This window comes from Theropithecus gelada, chromosome 3 (assembly GCF_003255815.1).
Source record: "Theropithecus gelada isolate Dixy chromosome 3, Tgel_1.0, whole genome shotgun sequence".
NCBI lineage: Eukaryota > Metazoa > Chordata > Mammalia > Primates > Cercopithecidae > Theropithecus > Theropithecus gelada.
In genome coordinates, this window is record NC_037670.1 from 9559416 (window position 1) to 9574062 (window position 14647).

A 14647-nucleotide genomic window follows, 5' to 3' on the forward strand; every position below is an offset into this window, starting at 1 on the left:
ACCCCTTTTTTTTTTTTTTTTTTTTTTTTTTTTTGAGATGGTCTCACTCTGTGGCCTGGGTGGAGTGCAGTGGTATGACCTCAGATTACCTTAGTCTCTGCCTCAGCCTCCCGATTATACAGGCACCCGCCACCACACCTGGCTGATTTTTGTATTTTTAGTAGAGACGGAGTTTCACCATGTTGATCAGGCTGTTCTCGAACTCCTGACCTCAGGTGATCCACCTGCCTCGGCCTTCCAAAGTGCTGGGATTACAGGTGTGAGCCACTGCACCTGGCCCACACACTTTTCTTTACAGGTTTGTAGAAAACAGACCGCAGATCAAAATTCTAACAAGCTTTCGAAGCAGTGGTTCAGTTCCCAAGATCATAGCAGCTCTGAATGGTCACACTTGGTATAAGGAGTGAGAGACTGGATGCCTGGCACGACCAGTCTCTTACTATAGTGAGACTGCCAAACCCTAATGACTTTGGGCTTGCACGTCTTCTCCTATCCTCCCACTTTCCCCCCATGCTCCAGAGGTGTGATGTGGGACACCTTAAGCTCTCGCGTTCTTACAGGCTCTTTTTGTTTGTTCACTACGCCTGATTTTTCAGGTATCCCAGGGTAGGTGAACAAATGGCCCTTCAGTCCTGCATTCAGGGATATCATCTTCTGTTGGTCAGAGTCAGTGACTTAGCAGATTTTTTTTTTCTTTTTTTCTTTTTTTTTTTTTTCTTTGAGATATGGGGATCTTGCTCTGTCACCCAGGCTAGAGTGCAGTGGTATGATCACAGCTCACTGTATCCTTGATCTCTCAGGCTCAAGCAATCCTCCTACCTCAGCCTCCTGAGTAACTGTGACTACAGGCACGTGTCACCATGCCCAGCTTTTTTGTAGAGACAGGGTCTCGCCATGTTCCCCAGGCTGGTCTTGAACTCTTGGGTTCAAGAGTTCAAGCCTTGGCCTCCCAGAGTGCTGGGATTGTAAGTGTGAGCCACTGTGCCAGATCTGTCTAAGAGCAGATCCTGAATATGGTAGTATACAGATTCTTTTATTTTTTATTTATTATTTATTTTTGAGACAGAGTCTCACTGTCGCCCAGGCTGGAGTGCAGTGGTGCGATCTCAGCTCACTGCAACCTCTGCCTCCCCGGTTCATGCCATTCTCCTGCCTCAGCCTACCAAGTGACTGGGACTACAGGTGCCCGCCACCACACTTGGCTAATTTTTTGTATTTTTGGTAGAGATGGGGTTTCACCGTATTAGCCAGGATGGTCTCGATCTCCTGACCTTGTGATCTGCCTGCCTCTGCCTCCCAAACTGCTGGGATTACAGGCGCAAGCCACCACGCCTGTCCTGATTCTTTTATTTTTAAGCTAGTGATTGCTTTCCACTTCTACATTGTAGCTCCCTTTCCAAGGAATTGTTTTTCTAGGTTTCTACAGCCTCTACTTGCCAAAAGGATCTAGGAAGTATTTGGTACTTCACAGCTTTTTTTTTTTTTTTTTTTTTTTTTTTTTTTTTTTTTTGAGACGGAGTCTCGCTCTGCCGCCCAGGCTGGAGTGCAGTGGCCGGATCTCAGCTCACTGCAAGCTCCGCCTCCCGGGTTCACGCCATTCTCCTGCCTCAGCCTCCCGAGTAGTACTTCACAGCTTTTTATCAACTCTATCTTTCAGACCACCAAAGATATGGTTCCCCAGTGCAGCTCAAGGCTGGAGCACCTAAGCATCAGCTTCTTACCTTTTCTTACTAGCCTAGGCTTGAGCTAGATACCCTAAAGTAGCCAAGGAAGGGTTATCGTGATCTAGAAATAGAATGGAAAGTAGTGTTTCTTGATTCTTCGTGTCATTGCCTTCCTAGACACCCTATCTGTGTCCAGTGTCATCTCCCCACTCCCCAAGGGAAGGTGATGGAAAGCTTGGAGCTAATCCTCATGGCGTTGTTTCCCAGGGCTCACTGAGGAATGCTGGTTGGCTTGATGCTGAGCACCTGTTGTAAACCTGAGACACAAGTAGTCTCAGTGCCTTTGTTTTTTTTTTTTTTTTTTTTTTTTCTTTTTTGAGATGGAGTTACACCCTTGTTGCCCAGGCTGGAGTGCAATGGCGTGATCTTGGCTCACTGCAACCTCTGCATCCTGGGTTCAAGCGATTCTCCTGCCTCAGCCTCCTGAGTTGCTGGGATTACCGGCATGTGCCACCATGCCTGGCTAATTTTATATTTAGTAGAAACAGGGTTTTACCATGTTGGTCAGGCTGGTCTTGAGCTCCCAGCCTCAGGTGATCCACCTGCCTCAGGTGATCCACCTGCCTCAGCCTCCCAAAGTGCTGGGATTACAGATGTGAGCCACCACGCCCGGCCTGTATTCTTTATTCTCTCATTGGTGACCCTGGGCAGGTCTCTGTGGAGGGGACTAGCCCTAAATTGTATTTAATGAGGCAACCTTGTGGCCCTTCATGGAAGTACCACCTTTTCTCTGAAAAGATTCTGATGGTGAGTGTAGAATAACTCTGGGAATTAAAACACAGGGTCTGTTGTGTGTGTGTGTGTGTGTTTTGTTTTGTTTTTTTTGAGTTGGAATCTTACTCTGTCACCCAGGCTGGTGTGCAGTGGCGCAATCTCGGCTCACTGCAAGCTCCACCTCCTGAGTTCACGCCATTCTCCTTCCTCAGCCTCCCAAGTAGCTGGGACTACAGGTGTCTGCCGCCATGCCCAGCTAATTTTTTTGTATTTCTTTTTTAGTAGAGACGGGGTTTCACCGTGTTAGCCAGGATGGTCTCAATGTCCTGACCTCGTGATCTGCCCGCCTCAGCCTCCCAAAGTGCTGGGATTACAGGCATGAGCCACTACGCCCGGCCATCACAGGGTCTGTTTTACAATCCAGTTCCATCTCACGTGTAAATATATCCACTTGCTCAGGCTGAGCTTGGGCTGTGGGAAATCCAGGCTGACCTATTAGCAAATGGCTTCTCCTGAGTGAGAGTTTACAGTTGATTCCTGCAGGGGCCTTATGGCTGGGAGTAACTGCAGAACTGGGGCAGGACAGAAGTACCGAAGGACCTGGCCCTCTGAAGGGCTTTGGCAGTAAAAGCACACATTCTTCATCCGCTGCCACTGCCTTTTAGTGTCCTTTTAGGTAAGGCAAGATAAAATAACAAGAGCACCTTAAAACCAAAGGAAGCCACTGCTTTCCTTGTCCAGGAAAAGGATTCTCCCTGCATCCCTTTCCCCCATTTCGAAGATGCTCCTCCCTTCACCTTTGGTTGTTCTGTGCTGAATCCTTATTTTTTGTTTCAGTGAGACCTCGAAAGACCATCCGGGGCAAGCACAGCGTCATCCCCCCTGCAGCAAGGTCTGGCCGGCGCCCGGGTAAGAAGCCACACTCTACCAGGAGGTCTCAGCCGAAGGCACCACCTGTGGATGACACTGAGGTGGATGAATTGGTGAGAATTATTTATCATCCCTTCTCTAACCTTTCTGTTTCTTATTCCCAACCCCAGCAATTAGGAATTCATCAGGCAACAGGTGGGAGGGGAGCCTCCCCCCTCCTTCTTCCCAAACTTGGGAGGCTGGGGAGGCAGATGGGTGAGTCTGTAGGCAGACAGAAGCAGCAGGGCCTCCAGGAACAGCTATGTCCGGCATTCCCCTGCTGTAGCCTGCAAACTAGTTAGTGGGCAGCCTGCAACTTATTAAGGATTTAAAAATAGTATCCATGTGTCTCCAGTGGGCTCAGAGGGGCTGGGTCTTCATTGTGGGAATGTCAGCAATGTTGGAGCCTCACTTACAGTTGAGTCGACAGTTGTTATGGGAGGGACGTTACCCTCCTCTCTGCTCCTTAACCAATGTAATTTTAGTTGTTTTTAGATCTCACTTGAGCTTTGAAGAACAAAAAAGAAACTCTTGAAAAGGTGCTTGTTTTGACAGATTATATTGGAGTTAGGAGCTTAAGACAGGCCATTGGGGAGATCATAGGGCATTAGAAGATGCTCGGTTTGCCCAGCCTTCACCCCTTGGGCTCTGTGTGGCCTCTGCTGTGAGTCACAGCTTTGTTATGGCTACCTGGAATGGAGGCCCCGCCCCTTTTATCTTTAGCCACTTAGCCCTCACATGTCTACGGTGGAAGAGCCCAGGAAGGGAATTGGACCTCTTCCTTTTCTTCTCAGAGGCACCTCACCCCCACAGAATTGGCTGCTGGTGGCCCAGATAGCCTGTTTGGCTTTCTGCAGTGGCTTGTTGATGCCCTTCCATGGTGTCACTGTAACCCCAGGTCCACCTGTTCTCCGAGAGCTAGTGTCCTGTTGACAGTGGCCCCCTTCAGCCGACCTCCAGTAGGACTGCTGGTGAAGACGGCCTCTGCTGCCTGCTCTCTGCTGCTTTGATTGCCATGGCCCTGGGGGGGCGAGCGAGTGGACTACTGGGAAGATCCCTGCCACCTGGGCCGAGGGTGCTCCCTGACTTGAATGTCAGAAGGTTTCAGCACCTCTGTGCCAAGGAAATAGTTTAACTCTCTTCCTTTTTTGAGCAGATACACTTATTTTCTGCCCTATGCACTCTTCCTCCTGTCTTGAATCTATAATAACATTGTTATTTCTTTCCTGCCAGGTGCTTCAGACCAAGCGGAGCTCCCGGAGGCAAAGCCTGGAGCTGCAGAAGTGTGAAGAGATCCTCCACAAGATCGTGAAGTACCGCTTCAGCTGGCCCTTCAGGTGAGCGCTGTGTTCTCAGGTGCAGGGGAGAGGAGTGGCCTAGCAGATTCTAAAAGCTTCCAGAACCCCTGAGGGGCTCTCAGCCAAGCCCTTGCTTTTTAGGATGTGTCTTAGCATGGGCACTGCCGTCAAGGCTATGCAGATTCTCTATTTGGTTCTTCTCCACAGGGAGCCTGTGACCAGAGATGAGGCCGAGGACTACTATGATGTGATCACGCACCCCATGGACTTTCAGACAGTGCAGAACAAATGTTCCTGTGGGAGCTACCGCTCTGTGCAGGAGTTTCTTACTGACATGAAGCAAGTGTTTACCAATGCTGAGGTTTACAACTGCCGTGGCAGCCATGTGCTAAGCTGCATGGCGAAGACAGAACAGTGTCTAGTGGCTCTGTTGCATAAACACCTTCCTGGCCACCCATATGTCCGCAGGAAGCGCAAGAAGTTTCCTGATAGGCTTGCTGAAGATGAAGGGGACAGTGAGCCAGAGCCCGTTGGACAGTCCAGGGGACGAAGACAGAAGAAGTAGAGAGGCAGGGCTGTGGTAAGGGAGCTGAGGTGGGGGGACAACGAGGGAGGGTGGGAGGGAGGTGAGAGAGGAAGACTGAGAACTCTGAAGAGATCGCAGGGAGTCCAGAAGCGCCCATCATCCCAAGCTTATGCTGTTTTTCTAACAGCTCTTTATGGGGCTTGTTATTGGGTTGGTGGTCTTTGTCCAGAAATCTTAAGGGACGAAGAGGGCCATAACCCTCCCTTCTGAGAGTTTCCAGGAGGAGTCTGAGGGTCTGGCTTTTCTGGTGAACCCAGTTCCTGTTCCTGCCTTCTTTCCTAAGGCCCCTCTCACTCTGGCTTTTACCACAGTGCCAAGCCCCTCTGGTCTCCAGGGGTGGGATTGCTGTGTTACATAGCAGGATCAGGGGTAATCAAGCCAACAGGGAAGATGGTGGCGATTTTTCTTTTTTAATCTGTATTTATATACAGTCTTATTTCTTTAAGCCCATACTCTGTCTCTTCCCCGTCTTCCTCTCAGGTGACAGTATCAGTGAGTGCCATACAGAATTCTGTATTCACCAGCATCATGAAACAGTTGTGGTCTTTTGAGTTGATCTTGGCAGAGTAAAGGGACGTGTCCTGGAGCCATTCCTGAATCTCTCTCCCCTTCTTTGTGACAGCTCCCCTCCCCCAAAAAAATAAAAATAAGAAACCACAAAAAACAAAACTAAGGCACTTCACTTAGAGACTGGAGTCCTGCTTATAATCATGCATATAACCTTTACTTTGATGGATCTGGCCAGAGGGGTGTTGGAGCCCAGCCCACCCACATACCAGACAAGCTCTTAGGGGAGCAGAAGAAAAGCAGGAAGAATTTAAATGTTTAATTTTTTTTTAAATTGACTTTTCTAGTTATTAAAAGTTGCTTGTTTCAGCAGTGATATTGTATAAAGAACATCTTGTAAGATACTCCTGACATCTCGCTTTGGCACATGTACAGTACAGTTTCTATGATAATGTGTTTGCTCTAACTTCCCTGGCTTCTCCCTCAGCCCATCCACTCTCCTGCAGAGCAGTTGGGTTGGAGGCTCATTGAGGCAAGCAGCAACACTGGGGGCGGGGGCGGGGTGGGGCGGTGCCGCGTCTGCTGCCTCCCATGCCCTTTCTGACCTCAGACTTGGAACTCCTCAAGAACCTGAAGATTCCAGTGGTCAGTGTCAGTGGGGGGTGGGAGGAGAGAGCAACAGAGAAGCTCTGAGAGCCCCGTCCCACAACCAGTCTAGCTCTAGTTGTTATATTTAGGCAAAACTTTGTAGTCTTCTTTCCCTTTTATGATGGATTTTGATAAAAGTACAAAACAGGGTTTAATTTTCTTTTTTATCACCTTTGAATTTGGAAATTTTGAGCACCCAAGCTCTTCTGTACCTATTTAAATTAAAGTCCACCAAGGGGACTGCAGCTCCTAGAACATGAGAATCAAGCCTCTCAATATTAAACTGCGGAGTGTGGCCCCTGCTTTCTCCATCCTCCTGCCCAAGGACGACGGGGATTGCTCCAGGGCTGCTGGGTAGTTTACCGTCCCTTCTCTAGGCATGGAGTTGGCACTGACATCACAGCTTCATAACCCCACCACCGCCAGCTTCCCCTGCCTCCTACATCCAGTCTGTTCTTGTTCATAGTGAGAATCCTGTGTTCCCACTTCAGTGACAACTGAATTGTTTGTTGTTGTTGTTTTTTTATTATTGTCTTCAAGGAGGAAGGGCCCCATTAAAGGGTGAACTTGTAATAAATTGGAATTTCAAATAAACCTCATGTACTTGTGTTTATAAAGAAGAAACCATTCTGGTGGCTGTTTCTTCATGCTCTTTCTTGGTGGGTGGGGGTGAGTAGTGCTGTTCTGAGTGCTGCTTTCCCACTGACCCTTGGAGCCAGGTCCTCTGAAGGCTTGTCCTCCAGAGTCAGAGGGCCTCTCAGTGTTCTTAACCAGAGAAAGAAATACTCCTTTCAAGCCTCTCCTGGCCCTGTCTCCGTCTAAAACCCCGAAAAACTTCATTTGAAACTAGGAATTAGGGTGAAAATAGATTTTTAAGCCTTCACTATGGGGAAACTCCTGCCACTTTAAAACCTTCTTCAGGGAAAAAAAAAAGTTGGGGGGTGGTGGGGATGGAGTCTCACTCCATCACCCAGGCCGGAATGCAGTGGCATGGTCTCAGCTCACTGCAACCTCCACCTCCTGGGTCCAAGCAATTCTCCTGCCTCAGCCTCCCAAGTAATTGGGATTATAGGGACACGCCACCACGCCTGGCTAAGTTTTTGTATTTGTAGTAGAGCCAGGTTTTCACCGTGTTGTCCGGGCTGGTCTTGAACTCCTGACCTCAGATGATCTGCCCGCCTCGGCCTCCCAAAGTGCTGGGATTACAGGCGTGAGCCACCGAGCCCGGCCTCAAGTAAAATTTCAGACACAGACAGAAACAGTGAAAAAGTATAATGAATTCCTATGCTCAGCTTTGACGGTTTCTACCACATCTAATCTTGTTTTATTTATGCCTTCATTTATCTTTTAAAGTTTGACTGGCTGATGTGCGTAGGGTGCTGCTAGGCAGCCACCCGCCAATGGAATACAGAGATTTTGCTGAGCCACTGCTGTGGGCACAGGCACTGAGAAATTAAACTGCCAGTTCCTGACCAGCTGAACGAGGTGAAGCTGGTGTAATGGGAAGAGCCTTTGAGGCCCGAGCCTTGGGCGCAGGTTCTGCCGCTGAGTGACTTTGCGGCCTTGGTAAGCATGGGCAAGCCAGGGCCTACACAGAGCGCTCAGGGAATGTTCGTCCTGCCTGGAGGAAGCGGGCTTGCCCCAACAGCAAATTGAATTTGCACAGCTTATCCGCTCCGGCCTCCAGCTCTGGAGAAGAGAGCAGTGCCCCCTCTGGACATTTTCTGCAGGGTGACAGTGACACTCAGGGCTCCCAGCCTTCCTCTGTGAAGTCCTGCTCCTCCGGTAGTTTTCCCAGGCACACACTAGAATACTGCCTTGGGGTGGTCACCTCTGGTCATGTCCTGGTCTCAGCACACTCTTAGCCACTGCCTCACCAGGCTGTGACCTTGTGGGGCAGCCACTTCACTTTGATAACTGCAAATGGGGGCATGGGAACTCCATCTCTGAAGACGGGCCTGAGTCATGACCTGGGAGTCAGCTGAGGCCTGTCCTTGTCCTGCACACTCTTCTTTCTCAAATTTTGTCTCTGGGGAGGGGACACGGTCAGTAGACTTGGTTGGCAGTGAGGTGGCATCTGGATTCCAATAGAGCCACTCAGAGGGGGCACCTCTTCCTGCTGGCCAGCGGCCAGGGCATCTCTAGAGGACCCTGGGGAACTCGCCTCCCGTTAACCGCACTCTCGTAACCCCGGCCCTGGGCCTCCTGGCTTTTCAACATCTGGGACTGCTGTGTCTAGGAGCTGCTTGAGGGGGGCGACTTCCTGGGAGCAGGAGGATCTCGGGCCCACCACACACGAGCACAGACCCACAGGGACAGGGTCAGCCTCCCAAGAGGCTTGCAGGTGTGTGATGCCGCACTCTGAAGACCCACATACTGGGCGCCAGGGCCACTAAGGGAAAGGCCCGGGCACTCGATGCACATGCCAGCACGTGTGGGTTTTCGAGGCATTTTTTGGCCCTGGAGGGTTCTTTAATGGGTGTGGGGAGAGGTCTGGCAGTGGGAGGGGCGTTCGTCTACTCCCCACCCGCTTTGTCCAGCTTCTGGGGACATAACCTTGCCAAGGCATACACCCTGCCTTTCCCCACCAGGACCTAATCGGATCCCTGGTGTGGAACGCACAAAAGCTCTTGGGTTCAACTCCAGCTTGGCCTCAAACTGCCTGGCTATGCGTTCTAGCAGCCAAGCCATCTAAACACTTCCCATCTGAAACGCGGGGGGGGGGCAGGATCACGTGAGAGGGTTGCGTTTCCTTTTTCCCTTTCCTCCAGGGCCTGGAACTTATTTCCATAGCATCTTCCAGGGCTGAAAAAGCTGGCAGGGCCCTGCCCTCCCTCCCAGGTTCTGGCCTTAAAGCAGAGCCCCCTGGGGCCTGTCCTGACCCTGCACTGCCTGTCTGTGCTCCCATCCCAGCTGCCCTGGAAACCAGCACCAGGCTGGTGTCTGCTGAGCAGGACATGGCCACTGACAACAAGGAAGAAGGGGCAGGTGGGTGCCCTTGGATGCTCATCCTCCCCCCGCCTTTCCCACACCCCACCTATCTTGCTCTTCCCAAGTCTCTGGAATCCTCTCCATTCGCTCCAGCTGTCCTCGCCCTGGTATAGGCCCTTCCCACTTCCCTTACACTGCCTGTGAGCCCAGCACCCTGCAGCCTCTGCCCCTCCCATGCCCAGTGTGGGCACTTCACTGCCTCTAATGAGCTCATTCTCTTTCCCACTCAAAGACCCTCGCATGGCCAGGTGTGGTGGCTCACGCCTATAATCCCAGCACTTTGGGAAGCCAAGGCGGGTGGATCACTTGAGGCCAGGAGTTCAAGACCAGCCTGGGTAACATGGTGAAACCCCATCTCTACAAAAAAATACAAAAATGAGCCAGGCATGGTAGATGCCACCCGGGCGGCTGAGGCAGGAGAATCGCTTGAACCTGGGAGGCAGAGTTTGCAGTCAGCTGAGATCTTGCCACTGCACTCCAGTCTGGGCAACAGAGTGAGGCTCCGCCTCAAATTAAAAACAAAAACAAAACAAAAAAACACCCTCACCTGCAGCATTACAAGGAGGCAGGGTCATTTGGCTTTGTTGGTCAAAGGCACATGGGGACTTACTTAATGTGCGCTCTGTGCAAAGGGAAGGATTTAGATGGAGAGGGCGTTCCCCGAGCAATAAACAGCCTAAGAACAGGTGCGAGGGCTGTAAGCTTCCCTGGGGCACCACTGCTCCTTGTGGTGAGGGATACCCCTTAACCCCCTCAGCCCACGGTGGTCTTGTCTCCTGGGAGCTTGACCCAACCTCTTTGATTCTCACTGAATTTTTCTTATCCCTGTGGGATTGGTGGTTGGGGGTAGGGCATAGTGCTCCAGCCCGAGAGGCCCCGGGTTTGGGGCTCCGCCTCACCATTCAACCTCAGCACCTGAGCGTCTCCCCTCCTGGAGCCTCCCCGTGGCTCTAAAGTGAGGCTGGCAGCAGGGCTGGACCTCTGGGACCTCCTGGCACTGACACCAAATGCCGGCTATGTGTAGTAGGCACTCAGGGACAGTAGTAACGAAGACCCTCACCTGGCTGGAGTCACAACAGCCAAGATGGGGCCCTGGGGTCTGACCCCAAGCCAATAGGGGTCTCCAGATGGCCACATGTCCCCAGCTACCCAGCCCACAGAAACAAGGCAGGTCCTAGTAACCCTGAGCTACCCCAGCATGCGGATGGACACGGGACCTTTCCCCATACCTGCCCCAGTGTGGAGCTCTGCACAACCCCCGAGCTGCCTCATTCCCACCGCTGCCGTCAGCAACTCAAATCTGACAAGCTTAGGAGCTAGGAGCCCAATTCCCACTCTACTCAAGGGCTTCCCAACTCCGCGTGCATGTCTGTACTACCCAGAGGCCCACAGACCAGTCCAGTCTCACCTTCACCCCACCTGGAGATGCCAGGGAGCGGGCTGGGGCTGCCCTGGTGGAGGCCCTGAGGAGCCAGGCAGACACCAGCAAATTTCCAAGCCCCCAGGGAGGAGGCCCTCATGACACTGACACAGACTGACACCCTTACTTTCCACGCCAGTGAGGAGAGCAAGGGCCCAGAGAAGGAAAACGCATCTACAGCCTCAAACTGGACTCCCTGGGGCCAGAGGTGGCCGCGTCACCCTGGGGGATTCCCTGAACATCCCGCAGGCGTCCCTCTCTCCATTTGGAAGCAGAGAGATGGGCGGGAGGGGAAAACACGCACACATGGTGTCTGGGACTCCTGCAATGCACAGCTGTTCTGGGGGGACTTTCTCTGATTGGGGGGTGCCAGTACCCACCGCCAGCTCTGCTTACAAGAAAGACTGCTACAGGGCCCTCACCCTCTTACCTTCCCCCATTCCCAGCCACAGAGGACTCAGCAGTGCCACGCGGGGATTTATTCTAGTCACAGCTTCCAGAGAAACGCAACAATAAATTACATCATTAAATAAACTCCGGCTGGACCTTTCTGCCCCCTCCTCTCCACATCCTCCCCTAGGACCCTGTGAGGACTCGGGCTGGTCCAGCCCCTACATTAGGGGAGACCCCCATCTCCCCTAATGAGCCTCACGGGGTCCCGGCCCTGGTTCTCAGCCCCTGGTGCTCACTTGCCTGACCTTGACAGCTGGGCAGCTGCTAGTCAGCTGTCTCTAGTGGGTGCAGGGGACAGGGTGTGGAGGGCAAGGAGGGGGCAGCAGCCACCCCCCGCCAGGCCTGTGTTGCTAGAGGTGTGTGGGGTTCTCCAGAGAGGGGTCCGTCTTAGTCATGTGCAAGACCACGGTGGGAGCCTTATAGTGGCAGTGCGTGCCACGGCCATAGCCCCCAGGGACCCGGCAGGCCTTGGCCCTGGCCCGGCCAGCTGCCATCTTGCGGTAGCACAGGCTCTGCCAGGTCTGGAAAGTTTTGGAGCTCCACACCCAGACGCCGCTGGTGATCCCCACCACCAGTGACATGAAGATTTTGAGCATGAAGACCGCCACGGTGGGCACCGAGCCCCCTGGCAGCGAGCAGTCCCTCCGGCCTCCGGGCCCCGCGGCCGCTGCACATGGTTGCTCTGTGGCCCGAAGGCGCCAGAAGTCCATGTTGAGGCGTTCGTAGACATAGCAAACAATGACACAGGTGGCGGGCACCGTGTAGAGGATGGAGAAGACTCCGATCTTGACCATGAGCTTCTCCAGCTTCTCTGTGTTGGTGCCGCCCGTCTTCATTATCTTGCGGATGTGGAAGAGGGCCACGAAGCCGGTCAGGAGGAAACTACTGCCCAGCACCAGGTAGCCGGAGAGGGGCACCAGCACGAAGCCCGTGAGCGCCGCCGCATCCGTGCTGGCCACGTAGCAGAGCCCGGTCAGCTCATCCCCTGCCACCTTGCGCAGAGTCAGGATGACGATGGTCTTGAGCGCGGGCAGGCCCCAGGCAGCCATGTGGAAGTAGCTGCCGTGGGCCTCGATGGCCTCGTGGCCCCATTTCTTCCCGGCCGCCAGGAACCAGGTGAGCGTCAGGACCACCCACCAGAGCGAGCTGGCCATGCCGAAGTAGTACAGGAGCAAGAAGACCAGCGTGCACCCCGTGTTCTCCAGGCCCTCCTGGATCACGTAGAGCGCGCCCGCCTCCTGGTCACAGGCCACGCTCTGCGCTCCAGCCACCGCACGGATTAGGAAGGCCAGCGAGTAGACGTTGTAGCACATGGAGAGGAAGATGATGGGGCGCTCGGGGTACTGGAAGCGGTGGGGCTCCAGCAGGAAGGTGAGCACGGTGAAGGCGGTGGAGAAGAAGCAGAGCGCCGACCACACGGCCATCCAGACCAGCGCGAAGTCCTTGTCGCGCCGGGACCAGAACACCTCGACGCCAGGCCCGCAGCGGGGTGCGCACGAGCGGCTCTTCTCCACGTACTGGAACTTCTCGGGGTTCTCGCAGGTGCCACCGCCGCCCGCGCCCGGGCCCAGGTCTCCGGGAGGGCGCGCAGGCCGCGGCGCCACAGGCAGCATGCCCAGGCCCTTGTGGGGCTCCGCGGGGCCGGCCGTGGCGTTCTCGGGCGCCTCCATGCACAGCGCGTGCGGGTCGTTGCGCGTGGGCAGCCGGGCGCAGTCGAGCGAGTCTGGCCAGCCGAAATTGAACTGCTCCATGATGGGCGCGCAGCGCAGGCGCGCCTGCTCGCACATGGGCCGGCAGGCGGGAATGGGCGTCGAGACCTGGTCGGTGCACATGGGCGCGTAGAGCGAGCACAGGAAGAAGCGCAGGTGGCTGTGGCAGCCGTACTGCACCAGCGGCGCGAACTCCGCCAGCTCGGCGGCTGCCTCGCCCTGCGACGTGTGGCCCAGTAGGTTGGGCATGCGGGTCAGGTTGTAGCCGATGCCGCGGCACATGGGGATCTCCACCGCCTGACACGGAGCAGCCCCGCGCCCGCGCTCCGGGTCGAAGCGGCCGATCTCCAGCGCCGCGCCGCCCGCCGCCAGCAGCTGCCACAGCAGCAGCGCCCCCCGCAGCGGCGCCACGGCCATCCCGGGCAGCCCGGGCCGAGGGCGGGAGCGCGGCCCCGGCTCACTCGGGCCGAGCGGTCCCGCGCCCCGGTGCCTGCCCGCCACGTCGCGGGGCGCGGGCCATCGCCGAGCCGCCCACGTGTGTCCGGGCGCCCTGGGCAGCGAGCGGGCAGCCGCCCGAGGGACAGGAGCCGCCGAGCCCGCCTAGCCGCCACTGCCGCTGCCACTGGAGCCGCCGCTGAGCCAGAGCCGGCGCAGCCTCCCGGGGCCGAGGCTACCAGCCCCCGGGGCGGGGCTCCGGGCGGACACGCCCGTGGACACGCCCCCTGCTGGGCTTTAAAGGCGCCGCGTCTGACGGCCACGCGGAGCGCGAGGTGAGGCCGGGTCCGGTGGGTGTCCGCCCGCTCGCCGTCCGCTTACACTCGGTTTCCTCCCTTCCCTTGCTGCCTGGGGGAGGCTGCGGGAAGTCCTCGTACCCACACTCTCATACTGGGTCGCCTCATTTTATTCTAGGAGGGAGACTTTTTTTTGAGACGGAGTTTTGCTCTTGTCGCTCAGGCTGGAGTGCAATGGCACGATCTCGGCTCACTGCAACCTCCGCCTCCCGGGTTCCAGCTATTATCCTGCCTCAGCCTCCCGAGTAGCTGGGATTACAGGCGCCCGCCGCCATGCCCTGCTAATTTTTTGTATTTTTAGTAGAGACGGGGTTTCACCATTTTGGCCAGGCTGGTCTCGAACTCCTGACTTCAGGTGATCCACCTGCCTCGGCCTCCCAAAGTGCTGGGATTAGAGGCATGAGCCACCGCATCCAGCTGGAAGACTTTTTATCTTTATTTTTAATTGTTATCTCTTTTTTTTTGTTTTGTTTTGTTTTGAGACAGAGTCTGGCTCTGTTGCCCAGGCTGGAGTGCAGTGGCCGGATCTCAGCTCACTGCAAGCCCCGCCTCCCGGGTTCACGCCATTCTCCTGCCTCAGCCTCCCGAGTAGCTGGGACTACAGGCGCCCGCCACCTCGCCCGGCTAATTTTTTTTGTATTTTAGTAGAGACGGGGTTTCACCGTGTTAGCCAGGATGGTCTCGATCTCCTGAACTCGTGATCCGCCCGTCTCGGCCTCCCAAAGTGCTGGGATTACAGGCTTGAGCCACCGCGCCCGGCCAATTGTTATCTCTTTTTAGATACAGGATCTCTCTCGGTCGCCCAGGCTGGAGTCCAGTGGAACGACCATAGCTCACTGCAGCTTCCATCTCCCTGGCTCAATCGACCTTCCCGCCTCAGCCACCAGAGTAGCTGGC

General features: G+C 54.8%; 2 protein-coding genes across 3 annotated transcripts in view; one reads left to right on the forward strand and one right to left on the reverse strand.

Moving 5' to 3' along the window:
• Positions 1 to 7013, forward strand: part of BAZ1B (bromodomain adjacent to zinc finger domain 1B) — an 83496-nt gene extending 76483 nt beyond the window's left edge. The window contains exons 17-20 of one of the 2 annotated variants that reach the window (XM_025378533.1): positions 3276 to 3421; positions 4581 to 4684; positions 4853 to 5225; positions 5712 to 7013. In XM_025378533.1, coding sequence (XP_025234318.1) covers positions 3276 to 3421; positions 4581 to 4684; positions 4853 to 5210 — 608 coding nt within the window. In that variant the 3' untranslated portion in view covers positions 5211 to 5225; positions 5712 to 7013. Of the gene's footprint in view, positions 1 to 3275; positions 3422 to 4580; positions 4685 to 4852 lie in introns of both variants that reach the window. The other variant, XM_025378532.1, reaches the window with a different exon arrangement.
• Positions 7014 to 11261: 4248 nt separating this feature from the next.
• Positions 11262 to 13613, reverse strand: FZD9 (frizzled class receptor 9). The gene has a single exon (XM_025378534.1). The coding sequence runs from the start codon at positions 13374 to 13376 to the stop codon at positions 11601 to 11603; it is 1776 nt and encodes a 591-aa protein (XP_025234319.1). The 5' UTR covers positions 13377 to 13613; the 3' UTR covers positions 11262 to 11600.
• Between the last annotated feature and the right edge of the window lie 1034 nt (positions 13614 to 14647).